Source organism: Periplaneta americana, chromosome 7 (assembly GCF_040183065.1).
Source record: "Periplaneta americana isolate PAMFEO1 chromosome 7, P.americana_PAMFEO1_priV1, whole genome shotgun sequence".
In the NCBI taxonomy this organism is placed as follows: Eukaryota; Metazoa; Arthropoda; class Insecta; order Blattodea; family Blattidae; genus Periplaneta; species Periplaneta americana.
In genome coordinates this window covers 111,794,627-111,816,394 of record NC_091123.1, presented here as the reverse complement: position 1 = coordinate 111,816,394, position 21,768 = coordinate 111,794,627, and the positions used below count along the sequence as shown (strand labels likewise).

Below are 21,768 nucleotides of genomic sequence, written 5' to 3'. Positions count from 1 at the left end.
AGCAGAATAAGCAGCTATGTCTCGGGAAGAATGAAATATCTGCAATCTCCACCCTTCCCCTCTCTCCTCTCTCTCTTGCCACCACTAGCGACGAGTTACTGTACAATGGGACTAATGTTCCATAGTGCAGAACATATCACAACACAATGTAAAAGCCAAAAATGAAATGAAATGAAATATTAAAATACTTGTAAATAGGTTAAGTGCCACTTCACGAGCTTCATCCAAAAAACTGCCCCTGACATATATACATACATTACATACATACATACATACACATACACACACTTGAAATCAAAACGTGGCAACGCTAGTTATTGTGTCAAAACAAATGACAGTAAGGGAAATGTGGGAGATTATGTGAGCAAACTAGGAGTTATAGATAAGAGGCAAAGATTTTCTTATCATGGAATTAACTATACATAACATGTGCAATGCTGTGCTTGTTGTATTTCATGTAAGATGTTAAGTAATCATGTGTTTGTTCTTTCATAACAGGATATGCCAATGCGAAAATCTATAAATGTGACAATGAAAAGTGTCCTAGACCATCATGTTACATTTCTGGAGGGTCTTCCAAGGACGATTCCTTTCCATGTTTGCGTCCAAATTGCTCAGGGCGCTTTCAGCTTGTGAGACACGTCTCTTTTGTTGATTGCCCTGGTCACGACATTCTTATGGCAACTATGTTGAACGGTGCTGCTGTCATGGATGCAGCATTGCTTCTGATTGGTATGCTATGCTAGAGGAGCTGTTTTCAATTTTTTTTTTCAAGGGCCACATAGTGGTCTCTCCCCCCCCCCCCCCCCCCAACCACCATTTTGACGAGGGCCAGAGTGCAGAAATATACTCAGATGCTTGAAGAAAAAAGTTAGTTGTTTCTATTTTGGGTTAATTACAATATTGAAAATGTTTTCATGGTATCTAATATAACTGTGGCAGTAAACATCTTTACATCTGTTTTATATTTAATTGAATCCAGAATGTCTTGATGAGGGAAATGAGTATGATTTTCATTGAAATTTTACTATATCTAAGTTTGGGGTGTAAGAGGTAATCTAATAATCTAAAACATCTTGAAAGTGACTGACAATAAATTTCTTTATTCATACCAGTAAATTGATGCAAATATTGAGAAAACATACACTGCAAGTGTCTTGCGATTTTGAAAATTATTTATCTACATAGTTTTCCAAAAATAAGTAGTATTAACATTACCTTTAAGTTCTTCTGAATCCTGAATATCATATATTCAAATTGTAAGCTACCCAGGAAACATTGTTTTTAATCCTTCTGAAATATTATTTTTGTGTGAAGGCATTAAAATGTCTGACAGATCACTTGTGCCATTCTGTCCTTAATGAACTGTTGGTCACTAGTTGTAAATCTTGTTTCTTAATCAGTTTCTAGTTGTGAATTTGGTTAAATGTGGGCATGCATATACAAGTCTCTACGTAAGCAAGATCTTAAATAGTGATATGAATGTAGAATATATATTTGCGATTTTAACAAGATTAAGCAAATTCCCCCTTTTCCCTTTACAAATTTTCAGGTGTAGATTTTTGAAAATATAAAATTAATTATTTATTAGTATTATTAGCAATGATTACAATATGTGAATGGCTATTTTATATGAATTTTTGTAAAATTAATGACATACCTGTATGTATTTAAACCATAATATAATCTGTGAGTGAAATCAAGTGTTTTGTTACGAAATTTCTTTTTTAGGTGCTCAGTAAATGATAATATAATTTGCAATATGATAAATGGACTGAACTGTTGCTAAATTTGTGTAACGAAAATGTATGTCATCTTTTTGGAACTTTTTTTTTAATTTTTGCTAAATATTACATTTTTTTGTGTTGATTTTTATTATTTGTAACTTAATATTGTAACACAGTTCTTTACTTTATGTGTAGCTGGCAATGAGTCTTGCCCGCAGCCTCAAACTTCCGAACATCTAGCTGCAATTGAGATCATGAAGTTGAAGCATATTCTTATTCTGCAGAATAAGATTGATCTTGTGAAAGAAGGCCAAGCCAAGGAGCAATATGAACAAATTCTTAAGTTCGTACAAGGTAAGGACTCAAAATATTATGTATTCATATAACTTACTGTAAAGAATTTTAGAATTTAAGGCTTTAATAAACAGAAAACCAATACAGGTTACTACAACAAACAAACAAACACGTTGCTATGACACCAAGTAATTCATCTTTACTACATTCCTCCCCTCTTTGATGTTACTTGCTAACATAGTCATCCAGGTACTTAGGTGATACTCTTGTCCGATTAGAACGACGAAGCCGCTGTTCTTGTAGATCATTATCACTGTTATTTTCGTCCCCACCATTAACTGTAGAGTCCTGTCTTACAGGGATGCTGTTCTGTTCATCATTGACATACTCTGTGTGTTTTTCTATGAGATCCTGCTCTTTGTTGTCATTCTCATGTGGTAACATAGATGGCGATTCCTGGGCACATGGAGCTAACTGCCTTGTAGATACAGTATCTTCTCTACCATCCAAGTAGTGGACATGAGCATACCCAGGGTTCGCTTCTAGAAGTTCTACCTCATCAACCAAAGGGCAATATTTTGTAGGACGCTCATTACGTTTTAGCAACACTGGTCCAGACGTTGTTAGCCATGTTGGTAGAGAAAAACCGTAAGATGATGTCCTGGAATGAATAAACATACGTTCGTGGGGAGTCTGGTTAGTTGCAGTGCACAGCAACAATCTTATTGAATGAAGGGCATCCAGGAGAACTGTCTCCCACTGTGATACTTCTAACTTTCTGTCTCTCAGAGCTAATAAAATAGTTTTCCATATTACCCCATTGTACCCCTTGCCTTGAGGATTATACGGAGTAGAGCGACTAGATGCTATACCATGACTTGTTAAGAAAGCTTTCAATTCATACGATATAAGGGATGTACCTCTGTCTGAATGGATGTAAGAGGGCATACCAAATATGGAGAAAGTTGTAAACATTTAATTACTGTCGAAGACTTCATATCTGAGCAAGGAAATGCAAAGGGATATATAGAATATTCGTCCATAACTGTCAGAATGTACCGATTTCTAGTAATTGAAAGGATTGGTCCCTTGAGGTCTATATTTAATCATTCAAAGGGTGAGGTTGCCTTTATTAATTTTCCATTGTGTCTGAAAAATCTAGGTTTAAGTTCTGCACATACATTGCATGATGCAGTTACTTTCTTAATATCATCAAGCAAGTACGGTAAGTTTTTACTTCTTATCCAGTGATAAAGACGAGTTATTCCAGGATGGCAGAGTGCTTGATGTAATGTTCTTAGTTTGTCTCCAGGCATTTCTGTAGCAGAACATATACGGGAGAATGCATCAGCAGTTGCATTTTCTCGTCCAGGCCAGTAAACTATATCATATTAATATAACATGACAGTTCAAGTTGCCATTTCTTAATCTTCTCATTCTTTATCTTGTTTTGTGTAGTATTATTAAACATGAACATAACTGATTTCTGATCGGTTATCAGCTTAAAATAACGACTTATGAGGTAATGTCTCCATTTACGCAAGGCCTCAACAATAGCATAGGCTTCCTTTTCAACAGCAGGGTGCTTCTGTTCGGTTTTAGAAAGAGTTCTATGGCCATGTGCACCATTCTCGATCATCTAACCCGTTTATCAGCAATCACGGAAACATGGTTAATTCTCGACAATGATCAAGTTACAGATGCGGTGCACTGACATTTTCCCTCGATCGACTCAGTACTGTCAGCTGACGGTACGCTCGCTTGAGAAGAATCATCTGAGCGCTAGGTTACCTCGTATAAAACAGCAAACGAACGCACTCTGTCAATTATCGCTTCGTTTTTGTTTGTTGGAGTGTTTCAAACATCCTCGCAGTTTTCAAATAACGAGTTTCAGTAATCGTGGAAGAAAAAAAGAAAAGAGCACCGAACTTCTCACATTTCGAAGTGGGAATTCTTTTAGAACTTGTCAGCCATTCTGCATCCATATTAGAGAATAAAAGTACTGACAGAAGTTCTCTAATAGAAAAGCAGGCTACCTGGTTGGATTTAACCTCACAATTCAACATGAGTTATACGTGTTTAGATAATTCCACATAATTTGTAACGTAATTTATACAGTGGTTATTTCATATTATTGATAATTGCGAAATTTTCAGTATACGGATACCTCACTGACAATTATCTTGAAAGAGGCTACTAAAAAGAGCAGATTTATATGTGTTTGTCGAATGCTCATCATCTTGCTTACGAAAAGACTCATTTCTGTGCCAATAATTTATTTGGGAAAATTTCAGTATACGGATACCTCACTAACAATTATTTAAAAAAAAAAATCTATTCGTCGAATATGCATCATCATGCATCATCATGCATATGAAAAGGAAGTTTTTAGTGCCAATTTATTTTGTGTGCACAAGGTTGGAATTTTGGAGTAAGAGGGAAAGGAAAGTATCCTTGTTCTGAAATTTATCCATTTATTTTGTGTTCACAAGGTTGGAATTTTGGAGTAAGAGGGAATGGAAGGTATCCGTGTAATTTCTCTTAATTCAAGCGTAAATAGCCTAATTGTCCAAAACGTCATGTAGGTCCTAATAGTTTCAAACGGCAAATCTATAGCTAATAAGTGATAATCTCGCATTCTACAAAATGGTCATTTAGTTTTACTATATTATTACCGGCATAGAATAACTACTTTATTATTATGTTAACAAAATTGGACAGTTAGGCCTAAATAATATTTTGTCCTCAAATAAAGTCCCGATCTTCCAAAGCAGAAACATATTATATAAAACATTAGTCTATTTTGAGAGGAAAAAAAACATTTTTATTATTCATCTACAAACTTACTCTTTCTACAATAACACCTATTCTGTTATTTCCTCAGTGATTTGAGTGTTCAAGATACATCATTTCATCTTCAATTCCATCAAGTACGTCAAATCGTGCCACCATTTTGATTTTCTCGACTTGACCATGTTCAATTCAAGATAATCGGTCCCACACCCGTGATCAAATTTGATCATCATCAACTCGCTTGTTTAACTTTGATCGAGATTGATACTCCGCAAATTGGCGTTGAAGATGGTCAAGTGCTACTTAACCATGGTCAAATTTTAATCGAGAATGGTGCACACGGGCACTAGAGAAGAAAGCAACCAGTCTCCCTGACTGTGACAAAGTCGCTCCAATAGCAAAATCAGAGGCACCTGTTTCAACTGTAAATGGGGAGTCTTCGTCAATAGAAGTTACAATTGAATCTGCAACTTCTTGTTTTAGACCTTTAAAAGCAAGTGCAGCATCCTGAGTCATAGGAAAAGCCTTACATTGAACAAGAGGTCGTACCTTCTCGGAAAATTTGGGTATCCACCCTGAATAATGTGCAAACATTCCCACTGCACATCGTAAAGTGCGACTGTCACCAGGTTGAGGTAAATTTAACAGAGGGCGAAGTTATTCAACATCTGGCTTGATAGTTTTATTCTCAATTGTATAGGCCTAATAAATTGATACATGTAGTAGAGAAGACAGATTTATTGTCATTTAGTGTGAGTTGAAATTTCTCTGCACCTTTGAGAAAATGTTGCAAATTAATATTATGTTCTTCTTGAGTACGTCTACATATTGTTACATCGTCCAAGTACGAAAATGTGTCCTTTAGATTTTATGATTCAATAATAGCGTCAATAGCTCTTTGGAAACATGTTACCCCATTCGTTACACCAAAAGGAATTCGACAAAACTGATATAATCGACCACATGCCTCGAAAGCTGTAAATGGCTTATCTTTCGACATAATAGGTATCTGATGATAAGCAGTATGCAGATCTATAGTGCTGAATATTTCATATTTACTCACTTTCCTTACAACGTCTTCTAATTGAGGTAGGGGACATGCGTCCAAAAGAGTGAATCTATTAATCGTCTGAGAGTAATCACCATTCGTCTTTTATGATTATCACTGGAAGTGATTAAGACCTGTGCTCGCCATGGAGATCGACTTTCTTCTATGATTCCCTCTGATAATAATTTTTTAACTTCTCGTTTTATGAACTCATTGTCCTCATTTGAGTGTCGTCGAGATTTTATGGCAATAGGAGTGCAATCAGAAGTAAGTGTGTTAAAAAGTGATGCTGGAGGGACAAGAGCAGTAACTAAACTGCATACTGAAAGAGGATCTTTAGATCCACCAAACGAAATATTGAGACTAGTGTGCTGTCTTAAAATGTCATGTCCAATAATTACATCAGCACATAAGCCTTTTAAAATTAGCAGGCTAATACGATTATATGTGTGATCCTTTAATTGTAATGTTACTATACACATTCCTTTGACATGAGATTGGAGAGATGTAGAAGCCATAGACACATGACCTTGAGCTGGTAAAATCTTGAACTTATGAGTAGATGCAAATTCAAGACTAATGAAACTTTGTGAACTTCCTGTATCCACTAAATGCATCAGTTTCAGAGCCATTAACTATAATTTGTATAACGGCTTTAGAAAGACAGGATGGTGAAGCAGCTAAGAGGATGCTGAAGTTTTATCTTGAGATTTTTTGAAAAATTTCGATTTACAAACATTAGCAAAATGTCCCATTTTGGCACATTTCTTACAGATGGCATTTCTAGCCAGACACTGAGTACGAGGGTGCTTTTCGCGACCACAAAAATAGCACAGCATTTTCATAGCTGCAGAAGTAGGTCCGTCTCCATAAATAGAGTTTTCATGGTTTAAAGGTTGTTTATTCTGGTCAAGTACAGCATTAACAGACGGATTTACAGCAATAAAAGATTTTGAATTTTGTTCCGCCATTTCTAATGATCTGGCTTGACTAATGGCAACATCTAATGGCAGTGTTAAATTTTCAAGTAGATGTTGCCTTATATGCTGTGATAAGAGACCACTGATAAATGAATCACGTATAAAATCATTTTTATTTTGGTCAGCTGACACAGCCTTGAAATTGCAATCTTTGCTTAATAATTTTAATGCTTCAACATATTGATCCACGGACTCACCCTGAAACTGACATCTAGTAGAAAGTTGGTACCTGGCAAAAACTTCACTCTTTAGTTTAACATACAAGGATTCCAATACTGCGATAGCAGCAGAGTAGGCACACACTTTGCTGATATGCTCGTATACAGAGGGAGCAATGTAATTAGTGAGCAGCAAAAACTTCTGTTCTTCATTAGCTTTTGTAGATTCCACGAAATTTTTAAACGTACAATACCAATGCTTCCACTGCTGTTCTGTGCCATTAGTAAGGTGGGTGCTCCTGTTATGGCCATGTTCCTGATATGGCCACCCCCCTATTGTGAGTTAGTTAAACAAAAAATCCGCTAAATTGCAGCAGCATCCAGTGAAAGGGCATCCTGGTATGTCACTTGATCGTTTTCCATCCAGTCAGGTTGAGCAATATGGCGTCAGTTGCCTGTTTTGCGGTTTTCATGTAACCTCTTCTTATTTTTCTCTGGTAAGTCTCCTTTGTTTTATGCATGTTTTTCAAAGACTTGTTTCATGAAAACCATAGTACTCCATTCAGTTTTTAATGTTCTGTTGATTGGTGTTGTCGTTGATGACGTATCTTTTACGAGTTTTTCATAATCGAACGATTTTCGTGAAAGCTTACCTGCTCCTGATATGGCCATATCAAATGCACCATGGCCATATCAAGTTAATTTCATTTTTATTTTTTCACCTGACAAATTTACATGCCTTATAGCTGGGATAACGCAAAAATTTTGTATTTTAAGAAAAACAACTTAATTTTTTTTATGAAAAAACCTGTTTTGACTACACTTTTGAATTATAAAAAAGATTATAAAGTGTCATGTTTATTCATTTTATACCAAAATTATTTAATTTTAGCACAACTGTGCTATCAACCTGAAAACAATCACGATTTGTAGAACATGGAACAAGGCTGGCCATATCATGTGCACATGTTCCTGATATGGCCAATAGGTAGACTTTTGGAATTTGGGACTTTTTGGACAATTAAAGCTATTTTTATGGGGAAAGGAAATTGTTTTAAGAAAGTCCATTAGACTGAGAACAAGTAAGAAAAAAGTGGTTTACATTTTTTTCAAAATGGCGGCTAGAAAAATTCTCAAACCTTAGCATGGCCATATCAGGAACACCTACCTTATTTACCTCTATATAAAATCTTATAGGACGTAATAATTTATCCATAATTACTTTATGTTTTCTATTTATTATATTGTAAAGAAAACACCTTTTAGAATTTAAGGCTTTAATAAACAGAAAACCAATACAGGTTACTACAACAAACAAACACGTTGGTATGACACCAAGTAATTCATCTTTACTACACTTACAATAAGAGAGAGGTTCTTGTGGAGTACTAGGCTCTTGAGAACAGGTTATTAATATTCTTTTGAACTTTTCCCATGGAGGAGTAGAAGAGCTAACATTAATTCGTTTTGTGCATTTTGCTCAAAGAACAGAATTAATATAACAATGCCAAATGCAGAAGATTACGCTACAAACAATGATGTAATAAATAATCTATTCTACATGTTGCACAGTAAATAAAATTATATAGGTTATGCTAGTGAATAAATTAAAAGTTGTAGTTTCATTAGTTACGGCATAAAATGTAATGGAAATTATATAAAATCACGGATTGTAACTGCTATTGGAGTGTAAAATATGAAGAATGCTTAAAAGAAAGGTAAGTAAATATAAATGTATAAAGTATGATGGCTATAAATTACTTTTACGAAAAATAAATGAAGTAAAAGTGAAAAGAATAATAAAGAAATTAGAACTATCCTTTGCATTAAATGATAGAACTGGTCACACTGGAGATGTTTTCACATGTGTGACAAAATATTGAGTATTCTCTCTCCTCCCTCTCCCCCTCCCCCTCCTTCCCTCTTCCTCTCCCTCCCCTGCCTGTCTTGATTGAACATGTACATTTGCTTCCTAATGTATTTAAGAAAAATTACTGTAGTGCATGTTCCCCATATTCACATGAGCAATAAAACATAATGAAATAAGTTTCGTCATTTAAATCAAGAAGGGGGGTAGAGACATAGATTTTTCAGGTCAGAAATGACAATCTGACATCGAAACAATATTCTTTCAACCCTTGAAATAATTTGGGCATTGTTGATAATAATGTTGATTGTGTGTGCATATACGAGGGTAGGGTGACCAGACGTCTGGACATGTCCTCCTTTTCAGGCCTTTGTCCAGGGTCCGGGAGGATTTTTTAAAAATCAAATGTTCTCCTTTCCGTAACTTGTATGCCTGATAGTTTGAAATTATATATATTTTCGAGTAATTTGCCTGTAGGTAGCAGCAGCATTGACGGAATATACTCTTTGCCAACCAACATAACTCTGTTTGCTTACAAAGTAATATTAAATTCATATTTTGTGCGGTCTTTTTATGTATTTTGATAATAATTATAGTTCCCTTGGCTTTCATGTCGTTAACTGTAAAATCATTTTATATTATTAAGTTTTATCATAAGTATATTATAATAAAATAGAAGTTGACATAATTTTAAGTACAATATAATAATAATAATAATAATAATAATAATAATAATAATTTATTTAATCTGACAGGATTAAGGCCATAAGGCCTTCTCTTCCATCCTACCAGATAGCACATATAAATACAAAAAAGAAATTCAAACACTGATGAAAATGATACAAATTAAGTTAAAGCCCTATAGAGGGTCAACAGAGTCAAAAGTACATTATAGTGCTCTCATCGAGCTGATACAACGAAAAGAAAGAAAACAGGATAGCAATGATGATATTGATAACTGACAATAATAATAATAATAATAATAATAATAATAATAATAAATACATTACATATTAATTTTCAATTTTACAACAGCATAGTTACAATATACTGTAGGGCTAAGCCTAAATCTAAATAGATATTTTCTGTCCTCTTTAATACTTATAGCTCCCTTGACTTTCATATGTAGCTAACTGTAAAAATCATTATTATCAAGTTCTATCATAATTATTTTGTAATATTAACATACTTTTAAGTATGTATAACCCTAAATCTGTACTGTAAATATTTTGTAGGAAAATAGATATTTACGTAATTTATAGTATAATATAGGCCTAGTCTTAAATCTAAGTACATAGTTTCTGCCCTCTTTTTTCGAATAATGTCCTCCTTTTTGAAGCTTTGTGTCCTCTTTTCTATTGATGTGAATCTGGTCACCCTATACGAGGGTGTTTTGAAAAGTAAAGCTCCTCGTTTTTTGTGTTATTGTTAACATAGTTTGGAATACTAATTGTCATATATTCTATTCAGTTAACTTTCTTGCTTCACTGACGCAAGTTTCATACCTCTGCTGCTAGAGTTCTCTGAATTATTGTATAGCCTGAAACATGGCAGCATGTAACAGCACTATATCAGTGTGTCTGAAGCAGCGTGCTGTGATAACGTTTCTGACTGCAGAAAATGTGGCCCCGATTGATATTCTTCAGGAGAAGGGAGACTGTTTATGGAGATAAATGCGTAGACATCAGTACTTTGTGACATTGATGTGTTTGTGCTTGTAATGAACCTAGCGCGACTCTCAACTTGGGTAACAAAGGACAGAGTGTGTGCAGGCAATAATCACAGATAGGATTTTGAAAACTTTGTGCACGATGGGACATAGTTTCACTGTCTTTGATCATCTTCCATACAGTCTCGATCTGGTGTCATCAAATCCTGATATGTCCCAAAAACTTAAAGAACACCTGAGAGAACTGTCCCTTGATTCTGAGCAGACAGAAGTGAGGCTGTGATTCTGTCATCAAAGTGAAATATTCTACAGTGACAGTATCATGAAACTGGTCTCCATTTGGGAGAGATGTGTTGATCACCAGGGTGACTATGTGGAGAAATAATTATATGGATATCAACAGTAAAGTTGTAGGAAGTTCCCATTTCTCAAATAAAAAATTAGGAGGCAAAACAGTCTCGTACATATGCAATTTCACACTTCCCTATTATTATGCTTTGTTTAGGCACCTGCCATTTTAAAATTGAAACTGATATCTGTTTCAGGAACTGTTGCTGAAGGAGCTCCTGTAGTTCCAATCTCTGCTCAATTGAAATACAATATTGAAGTCCTTTGTGAATACATTACAAAGAAGATCCCAGTTCCAGTACGAGATTTTACATCTTTACCTCGCCTTATTGTGATTAGATCTTTTGATGTTAACAAGCCAGGTTGTGAAGTCGATGACTTGAAAGGGGGAGTGGCTGGTGGCAGTATTCTTAGAGGAGTGTTAAAAGTAAGTTTATTTTAAACTCTGATGATGATAAATGTAATTACGGCCAGGACTTTTTTTTTTTTTTTTTGCTGGTAGAGAAAGATGGTAACATAATGTTCAGTCAATGAACTTAACTTTGTTGCACATGCTCTGATCTCCCAATAGCGTGATGTTTATTAGTTGTGTAGACACTATCATCTAAATTAGATTTATTCAATAGTACAGTTACGAACTGTCAAGATGGCTTGCAGTATCTGAGGGGCATGGGCTGTTACTATTATGTTATCTGTGAAGTATGGACGGATGTAACTCCCTCTATCCATGTATGTATCACCTATGCACAGTGCATTTTCATTCAGTAACCTGCTTTTATTGTGATTGTGATGAAGTTAATACACCACTACGTGACAGTGAATAAGCAAAAAATATATTAATGCATTTATTTAAAACCTTCACTGCATTAATTTTAACTTTATACGACTGTCGAAATAAAATTGAATTCAAACACAAACTTACTAGGCACTTGGTCAGTAATTGAGACTCGTTCAGACGTGGTTTCTTGTAAATAATTCTCTTAATCTATCACAAAATATTTCAATATCCGGTAATTTCATCACTGTACAATTTTGTTATTCTAGGTTTAATTTGTAGTAAATACAAAAAAAATATTCTTAGTTCTTAACTTCTATGATAAATTGTCTAGCTTTCATTAATCTATTCATACTTAGATTTTTATTGTAATTATAATTGTAAATTTAACATAAATTGTAATTTTATTCTTCTTCCCCTGGAAGAGGGGCAGAGAAGGCCTGACGAGCTTACCTCTACCAGGTTAAATAAATAAATACTAATAAAACGCTAGGAAGAGTAAATTTATATTTTTTGAACATGTAATAGGACCATGTTTTTCTTCATTGACCACGTGTCTCCACGTACCATGTCACTGTTAATAATTGCATTCTTGACACTGGCCAACTCGTCAGCTTGCAGCAGTAGTAGAATGTTGTAACTAAATATGTAATTGAGTTTTATTTTTCTCTAATTATGATCTGTAAACCAAAAGAATTCACTTATTGTTTCTAGAATATATAGGACTGGGAATGTTTCCAACAAAAATAGATTTTACAATACTTAAAAAACATTAAAATCTCGATTATTCGATGGACCTAGAAGGTGTTGGATAAGGGAAAATGTCAAATAATGCAGAATAACAAAGGAATATATAATAAAATAAGTGTTATATAGTAAAATAAAAAAGTAGAATGAAACATGTTAATGAACAATGATAATATATGCTTACTTACTTACTTACTTACAAATGGCTTTTAAGGAACCCGAAGGTTCATTGCCGCCCTCACATAAGCCCGCCATCGGTCCCTATCCTGTGCAAGATTAAGCCAGTCTCTATCATCATACCCCACCTCCCTCAAATCCATTTTAATATTATCCTCCCATCTACGTCTCGGCCTCCCTAAAGGTCTTTTTCCCTCCGGTCTCCCAACTAACACTCTATATGCATTTCTGGATTCGCCCATACGTGCTACATGCCCTGCCCATCTCAAACGTCTGGATTTCAAGTTCCTAATTATGTCAGGTGAAGAATACAATGCGTGCAGTTCTGTGTTGTGTAATTTTCTCCATTCTCCTGTAACTTCATCCCGCTTAGCCCCAAATATTTTCCTAAGCACCTTATTCTCAAACACCCTTAACCTACGTTCCTCTCTCAGAGTGAGAGTCCAAGTTTCGCAGCCATATAGAAGAACCGGTAATATAACTGTTTTATAAATTCTAACTTTCAGATTTTTGGACAGCAGACTGGATGATAAGAGCTTCTCAACCGAATAATAACACGCATTTCCCATATTTATTCTGCGTTTAATTTCCTCCCGAGTGTCATTTATATTTGTTACTGTTGCTCCAAGATATTTGAATTTTTCCACCTCTTCGAAGGATAAATCTCCAATATTTATATTTCCATTTCGTACAATATTCCCGTCACGAGACATAATCATATACTTTGTCTTTTCGGGATTTACTTCCAAACCGATCGCTTTACTTGCTTCAAGTAAAATTTCCGTGTTTTCCCTAACCGTTTGTGTATTTTCTCCTAACATATTCACGTCATCTGCATAGACAAGAAGCTGATGTAGCCCGTTCAATTCCAAACCCTGCCTGTTATCCTGAACTTTCCTAATGGCATATTCTAAAGCGAAGTTAAAAAGTAAAGGTGATAGTGCATCTCCCTGCTTTAGCCCGCAGTGAATTGGAAAAGGATCAGATAGAAACTGACCTATACGGACTCTGCTGTATGTTTCACTGAGACACATTTTAATTAATCGAACTAGTTTCTTGGGAATACCAAATTCAATAAGAATATCATATAATACTTCCCTCTTAACCGAGTCATAAGCCTTTTTGAAATCTATGAATAACTGATGTACTGTACCCTTATACTCCCATTTTTTCTCCATTATCTGCCGAATACAAAAAATCTGATCAATAGTCGATCTATTACGCCGAAAACCGCACTGATGATCCCCAATAATTTCATCTACGTACGGAGTTAATCTCCTCAAAAGAATATTGGACAAAATTTTGTACGACGTCAACAAAAGTGATATTCCTCGAAAGTTACCACAGTTGGTTTTGTCCCCCTTTTTAAAAATAGGTACAATTATGGACTCCTTCCATTGTTCTGGTACAATTTCCTTTTCCCAAATAGCAAGTACAAGTTTATAAATTTCGCTATATAATGCACTTCCACCCTCTTGTATTAATTCTGCTGGAATTTGATCGATACCTGGAGACTTGTACTTTTTCAGATTTTCTATCGCAATTTCGACTTCTGAAAGCGTGGGTTCGGGTATAAATGGCTCAGCAGTTTGTATTTCAATATCGTCCCGATCATTTCTATTTGGCCTATGTACATTTAGTAGTTGCGCAAAATAGTTTTTCCATCTGTTTAGGATTGATGGAGAGTCTGCAAGCAAGTCACCATTCTCATCCTTGATCACGTTTACCCTTGGCTGATATCCGTTCCTATATTCCTTTATACCCTTATATAAATCTCGAATGTTTTTATTCTTACTATTTGTTTCTACCTCATTCAGTTTTTCCTTCAAGTAACCTCTCTTTTTATTCCTAAGTGTACGACTTGCTTCCCGTCTTTCATTGAAATAATTATCTCTCTTCTCCTCAACTGGATCCTGTAAGAATTTCAATTTTGCCTGTTTCCTTCTTTCTACTACCATGCAACAATCTTCATCAAACCACGGTTTCTTTTTCTTAGTTTCATAATAACCTATGCTCTGCTCAGCTGCAATTTTGATACTATCTCTGATATTTTCCCACACGCTATTAACATCTAATTCTTTCTCAACTTCGTCGGAACTTTCTAAAGTGGCAAACCTATTCGAAATTTCGACCTGATAATTTTGCTTAGCTTCCTCGTCCTTTAATTTCAAAATATTGAATTTAGTAATATTAACTTGTTGCTCTACTCGCTTGGCTACTGATAATCTTTCTCTTAATTCTCCAATCACCAAATAATGGTCAGAATTACAGTCTGCACCCCTGAAAGTTCGAATATCTACTATACTAGTATGTCTCCGTTTATCTATCAAGATGTGATCTATTTGGTTGTGTGTCAATCCATCTGGAGAAGTCCAAGTATATTTATGTATATCCTTATGGGGGAATGTTGTACTTTTGACAATTAAATTTTTCGATGTGGCAAAGTTGACTAATCTAACTCCATTGTCACTACTAATTGCGTGTAGGCTCTCTTTTCCAATAGTTGGTCTAAAAATATCCTCCCGTCCTACTTTAGCGTTGAAATCCCCCAATAAAATTTTCATATGATATCTAGGGAACTGATCAAAAGTATGTTCCAATTCCTCATAGAAGCTATCCTTTATATAGTCGTCTTTCTCTTCTGTAGGGGCGTGAGCATTTATAACTATGATGTCGCACCATCTACCCTTAAGTACTAAATATGATAACCTGTCACTGATAAATTCGACCTTTTTTACTGCTGATTTTATTCTTTTATGTACAAAGAATCCTGTTCCTAATTGGTGATTATTGTTTCCTTCCCCATAATACAACAAGTAATCTCCTATTTGTGATATGCCATTCCCATCTAACCTAACCTCTTGTACTCCTACGAAGTCTATTCTATATCTAGCTAGTTCTTTTGCTACTAATGTTACCCCTCCTGTTCTATAAAGACTAGTTACGTTCCAAGTGCCAAATCTCAAAACCTTATTCCTTTGCTGTGGTCGTGCCAGAGAATCAGTCCTATTCCGAGGCTTACTGTAGGAATTCGTAACAAGCTGTTTTTTACGGTGATGGGTTGTTAGCCCTTCGCCCAACCCCCAAGCTGGAGGACCACCCCTTATCGGCTGTCCACGACTGCTTATTCAATATATTCGCAGCTACCCTCCATAAATATATGCTTACACTGCAGTATTTAAAAAAAATGCGTCATAATGTTTGTTTGCCTGCTGATTGACATTTTCTCGCTGCAAGATCTACTACGAACCATGATGGATAATACAGAATGTCAGATGACCGAAGTTCAGATAATAGAGACCATACTGTACATTGTTCTTCAGTCCATATTACCAGACATCATAAGGACCATTGCATTTAACAAATGAAAGGTTTAATTGAGTTGAATCCATCTTCTCCATTAAGAATGTGGAGTGAAGTGTGATGGTATGTGTGTAATCAGCTAGTTCAGTTATCATATTTGAATGTATATATGGGTCATTCTCCAGAAAAGATGCATTTTGAAAATAATGTTTTCCTAAATTTACAATAAAAAAGATCTGTTGTATGTTTTTGCTTTAGTCTTTATTGATTTTACTAAACTACATTATTCGTCTGGATCAAATTTTGGTATTTTAGTATTAAATCCATTTTAAATATTTCACGTGTCTGCATATGTGACAGTAGCCCTTCTCATGCACAACTTTTTACACTCTTCTTTTATCCATCTTCCTTATTTCCTAAATTTTTTAATCTAAGAAAAGAGAAAAGAACATACAAAAATCCATTAATTGAACCTAACGTTTTAAAACTGCTGGTTTAAAAGTTTTGTCCTAAGTTATTCAGTTCTTTTATTTGAAAAAAACCTGCACTAACAATTTTCATGATGATAGTAATAGTTGGCCGATAAGCAGGAATAATTATAAGTATATATATATATATTATATTAGGGCCATCTGTTTTCCTATCAAAGTATGTTTGATAAGCAAACAGACAGCCCTAATATAATATATATACTTATAATTACTGAACTAACAACATTCATGAATAACAAATTTAAAAAAAAATTAAGTATATTATACAATTTATTTTACATAATTCTTTTAAAATATTCCTTCCTGTAAATAATATGTTTTTGTTATGTATCCATTAATATATTTAAATTTTTTTTTTTTAGCTATAGTTATAATAATAGCAATACTAAATAATTAGTTTTAATAATAGTAATGCTGAACTACCCAAACACGAGCTTTGCTCATTTGGGTAGCACTGGAATATACTGTAGTTGTTTATATTTAAGCTCTATGTTTGTTTGTTTGTTTGTTTACCTCTATAATATTAAATAATTTCAAATTTATTAAAATTCATGTTTAGTTACGCCTGTTGATTAACTGTCATATTCGTGAACATTATACATCAATGGACATGATGAATTTACTTAAAACATTTGTGGTCATAAAGCTTTTCTTTTAAAGTAATGCCTAAACCTGCTTACCATAATTATTAAATGTGTAAAATTATCTATTTATTTAATATTTATAAAACTCTCACGTCAACAGATGTGACAGGATAATCTTAACAAAATCAAAATCTAGTATTTCAGTAGAAATTATTTCACCAGTATATTAAACAATAACGAAATCAATAATATGCTTCCAATACAATATGGCGTGAAATAGTCACTCTTCTGCATTCTAGTGGTTTTTTTTATAAAGTAATAGGTTTGTTGACTGAGATGACTGAAATTCTTATGACAAGTATTTCGTCTATTGTAAAACTCATTGCTTTGATATCATCTACTTACTTCAAGTTTTCCGGCTTAACTTGATGTATTTACATCTCAAATAATGTAGTTTTGGTTTATAATTTACTTCCAGTTTTGATGTACAACCTTTCGTATTAATCTGTTGAGGATTGTGACAGTCCACAGATGTGACTTCTCACATTGTTTGACATTTAATTGTAGGAAATAAAATTAATTTACAATTTCAACTGTACCTAGGTATATGTGTGTTCACTTAGTTTTAGATTTAATTTCAGTATAAATATTGAGTACTTAGAGTTACTATTTGCGGAGAAACATTGCTGTTAACAGTGAAATGTACTTTTTCACGAGAATGACCTGTATATGGATTTTTATAAGTTTCTCTTGTGTAATAAATATAGCCACCAAGTGACAGATGTTCGTGTAACTGATGATTTCAGATAATTATAGTAATCAGTACCAGTAATTGTCCTGCATATTGCATGCTGTTTTCCATCAAATCATCTTATATGATGCATATGAGCCTATGCTAGCATTGTTTTAGCCTATACGAGAGACCAACTTGGTTGTGTTGCAGAGGTCACTCATTGAACTTCACTTCAAACCTGTTTTTTATTTGTTAGGTTGGTATGGAAATTGAAGTCAGACCAGGACTTGTGTCTAAGGACAGTGAAGGCAAGCTTACCTGTCGACCCATCTTTTCTCGAATTGTGTCTCTGTTCGCAGAACAGAATGAATTGCAGTATGCTGTTCCAGGTGGATTAATTGGTAAGATTTATTACGTATTAAATAGAATCATTAAGGAAATGTCAGTCACTTATTTAATATATAGTCAGGTTGTTAGCATGCTTGCAATTACTAGGTCTGTGGTTTGTGTGATGAATTTTTAAGGACATTAAGTGTTTTAGAATGGCATGTCAGATTCACATCACATTTCTCACCCACGTCAGGTTTATTTTGTTAGTTTATCAGTCCCCAGTCAGTTTATATTATCAAGAACAATGATTTCTGCACTATAAGTTGCCTCTATTTGAGAAATGGAATTCTTTACATTGGTAAAGATTTTTGACTATATTTGTAGTTGTTAGCTATCATCTAAGTATCCAGTGTTTCGAGTCCTTAATAATTAAGAAATCTTCGACATGATTTATACAATTTCAGGTTTGTCATGAATATTTTGGAATATTGGGAGTACCAAAATGATAGCTACAAAAACTACTGTCGTATATTTTCTGATAGTGCTAAAGTAGTATAATATGTGTTAGAAGTTCTTCACTTAGCATGTTTCTAGGGACAGGTTATATTTACCCAGATTTATTGTTATTGAGGAAAGTGTGACCCAAATGGTTTTTACAGATTGATTGCTTTTATATTCAAATTTTCTTAACCTTAATATTAATTTCTGTAAATACAAGGTGTGGCAGTGTTCATAACATGTTTTGACTCTTGTATGGTGACATAATGCAATAATTCGCATCAGATGACAGTAATGTTCGTTTGTCACTGAGCTGCTATTTTGTTGACATGGAAGTGTTGACTGCAGAGCACGTGCTTTCACAGTAGAGGCCGGTTTCAAGAATTATTCTTAAATTGATATATAGCGTATATTCAGGCGATACTTCAACTTGGGTCGTTCATGGAAGAGTGCTAGATGCTCGTACTATTTTTTTTACTTTGTTATTTAATGATGCTGTATCAACTGCTAGGTTATTTAGCGTCGATGGGATTGGTGATAGCGAGACGGTATTTCGCGAAATGAGGCCCAGGATTCACCATAGATTACCTGACATTTGCCTTACGCTTGGGGAAAACCCCAACCAGGTAATCAGCCTAAGTGGGAATCGAACCTACTCCTGAGTGCAACTCAGGCTAGCACCTCAGCAAACTGAGCTATACAGTTGCTGCTCGCTCTATTGCAAGGTGGGTTAGTTCCTTTACAAACACTGCATTTCGCGTAACCATAAACCAGGATGAAGTGAAAGGACGGTGCGAAAGATCTTTTCACAGAAAGTCATTTCTCGATACGGTGACATCCCGGTCCCCAGATCTGTTATCATCTTAGGGTTTGGGAGTACCTCAAACAAGAAGTCTTCCAAACATGTCCTATCACCATCTTGGAATTGAAGAACCGTATCTGAGCTGCAGTCAACACTATCCTTGGTGATATATAGGGTAAACCATAAGTAATGTCATTAATTTCAGAGGATTATTCCTTGAGATATTTCAACCAAAAAAGTTTAATATAATTTTGCACGTTTTGCTTCCTTTTCGAGAAAAAAATTGTTTTATATGAAACATTTCATAGCATGTTTTGGGAAAGCTATTGAATGAATTCCTATATACTCAGTCAATTTAAGAGAGCAGTGTATTATGATAATGAATGATTGAAAGAATTTTAGTTTTGTCCTTTACATGTGCAGAAATTTAATCCTAACAAATGTAAGTTTTCGTTCTGAAAAGGAATTTTAAAATGTTACATTTGCTTGGATCAAATTTCTGCATATTTAAAGACAAAATTAAATTCTTTCAAACATTCATTATTGTAATACACTGCTCTCTTAAATTGACTGAGCATATGGGAATTAAATCAATAGCTTTCCCAAAGCATGCTATGTAATGTTTCATATAAAACAATTTTTATCTCGGAAAGAAAGCAAAAACGAGAAAAATCGTATTAAACTTTTTTGTTTGAAATATCTCAAGGAATAACCTTACTTACAGTTCGCTCTGTATATGAAAAGAGTAATAGCTTCCAACGTCGCTTGGAAGAATGTGTTGCGTGCCATAAGATGAAGAGTCATCTTCAAACATTGATAAGTAAATGGCATTCCTTTCTTTTGTATTTGACACTGAGAGAAATAAATAAAGGGCAGTTGTTCACTTACGCTGTGAGTTTAAAAATGTGCTACAAATGCTGCCACCACCTGTACCAACTTCATTAAAATGTAGGTCTCTCTTATCCTACTTTGTGTATGGACACCTATTACACATATTGGTGAAGTTTTAAGTGTGCTTCAAACTGTTTTTACATCACTGCATAAAAATGTTTCAGAACATGAGTGTTTAATTTTTCGACTTATAACTCCGTTTTACATAAGTAATAATAATATCCCATTTTTCTTTTCATATTTGTCAATATATTTTGGACTCATCAGGTTTGGCCCCCAAAAAAATGCCTCGTCACCAACGAAATAATATGATAATTCTAGTCTGGAGGAGAGGGTCTGGAGATGGTAATGGAAGTAAATTGTTATTTAATTGGTAACCAAATTCTGACTGCTTAATGATCCCTTCATTACTCTGTGACTCATATGCTCCTATGTCAACATGGGTAAAACAGTATTTTGCAATACATACTGCCAATAACACAATACTAAATGATTTTTATAGTTATAAAACTGGGAACCTGAATTGTTTGGTGTTTGTATAACATGTTTCCCGTCTATAACACCAAGGAAGTGTGGTATATTCCACATTACATATAAATCATTTGCAATATTTCTGTATTCGTCTACAGTGAGAATGGGAAGGTAAGTTTCATAAATAGCAGTCCAAATAGCCTTGGTTGTTTCGTTTATAATTGGATAGCAAGTTAATTTTTCAATTCTGTAACTCCATGCCAGGGTGAGTATGGAGTCTTCAGTAACCAAAAACCTGTGAAAGATTTTTATATTTATTAGATACAACTTATAATCTATATGAAAATGATGCATAATTTTAGGTTAAATTAAAAATGTGTACCATTAAAAATCAAAACATCATCTTACCTAAGTATAAGTGACAGTTGCAGAGCTACTATCAAAGATGGATGGTTACTTCGTTTATTAAAAAATGGGGATACCACATTGACTATTTCATCAAACTATGTTGGGTTCAATCTCATAAAATACTGCAATTGTTTTGGGTCACTGTCTCACATTTCATGTAGAAGGTTATGGAAATCCCCTTGAATAATCCTTATCTAATTCTCGTCTACATCTAGATTTCCTTGATTTCAAATGTAGAGGACCAAAACACACACGCTAATAGACTTTGTAGTAACACAAATTGCACTACTACATTGTTATCAATCGCCGCAGACTCCATTTTGTTGCTTTATTTTGACGTTAGCATTCAGTTGTCATTGTGAATGGCAACGCAAATCTTGTGTTCATGTCATATGTTTATGTCCTCGTGTCAATGTTAATGTTTCTGTGAATGGACCCTAACTGTTCACATTTTATTATATCTTTTCTGTTGGCCTCGGTAGCATAGTTGGTATAGCGCTGACCTTCTATGCTCGAGGTTGTGGGTTCGATCCCGGCCCAGGTCGATGGCATTTAAGTGTATTTAAATACGACAGGCTCATGTCAATAGATTTTCTGGCATGTAAAAGAACTCCTGCGGGACAAAATTCTGGTACACCAGCGACGCTGATATAACCTCTGCAGTTGCGAGCGTC

At 34.5% G+C, this 21,768-nt stretch overlaps 1 protein-coding gene across 2 annotated transcripts in view; it reads left to right on the top strand.

The window, feature by feature from the left end:
• Positions 1-21,768, top strand: part of LOC138703365 (eukaryotic translation initiation factor 2 subunit 3, Y-linked) — a 110,717-nt gene that overhangs the window by 74,580 nt on the left and 14,369 nt on the right. For both annotated transcript variants that reach the window (XM_069831180.1, XM_069831179.1), the window contains 4 exons: positions 499-732; positions 1,923-2,081; positions 11,082-11,311; positions 17,951-18,095. In XM_069831180.1, coding sequence (XP_069687281.1) covers positions 499-732; positions 1,923-2,081; positions 11,082-11,311; positions 17,951-18,095 — 768 coding nt within the window. The remainder of the gene's footprint in view (positions 1-498; positions 733-1,922; positions 2,082-11,081; positions 11,312-17,950; positions 18,096-21,768) is intronic.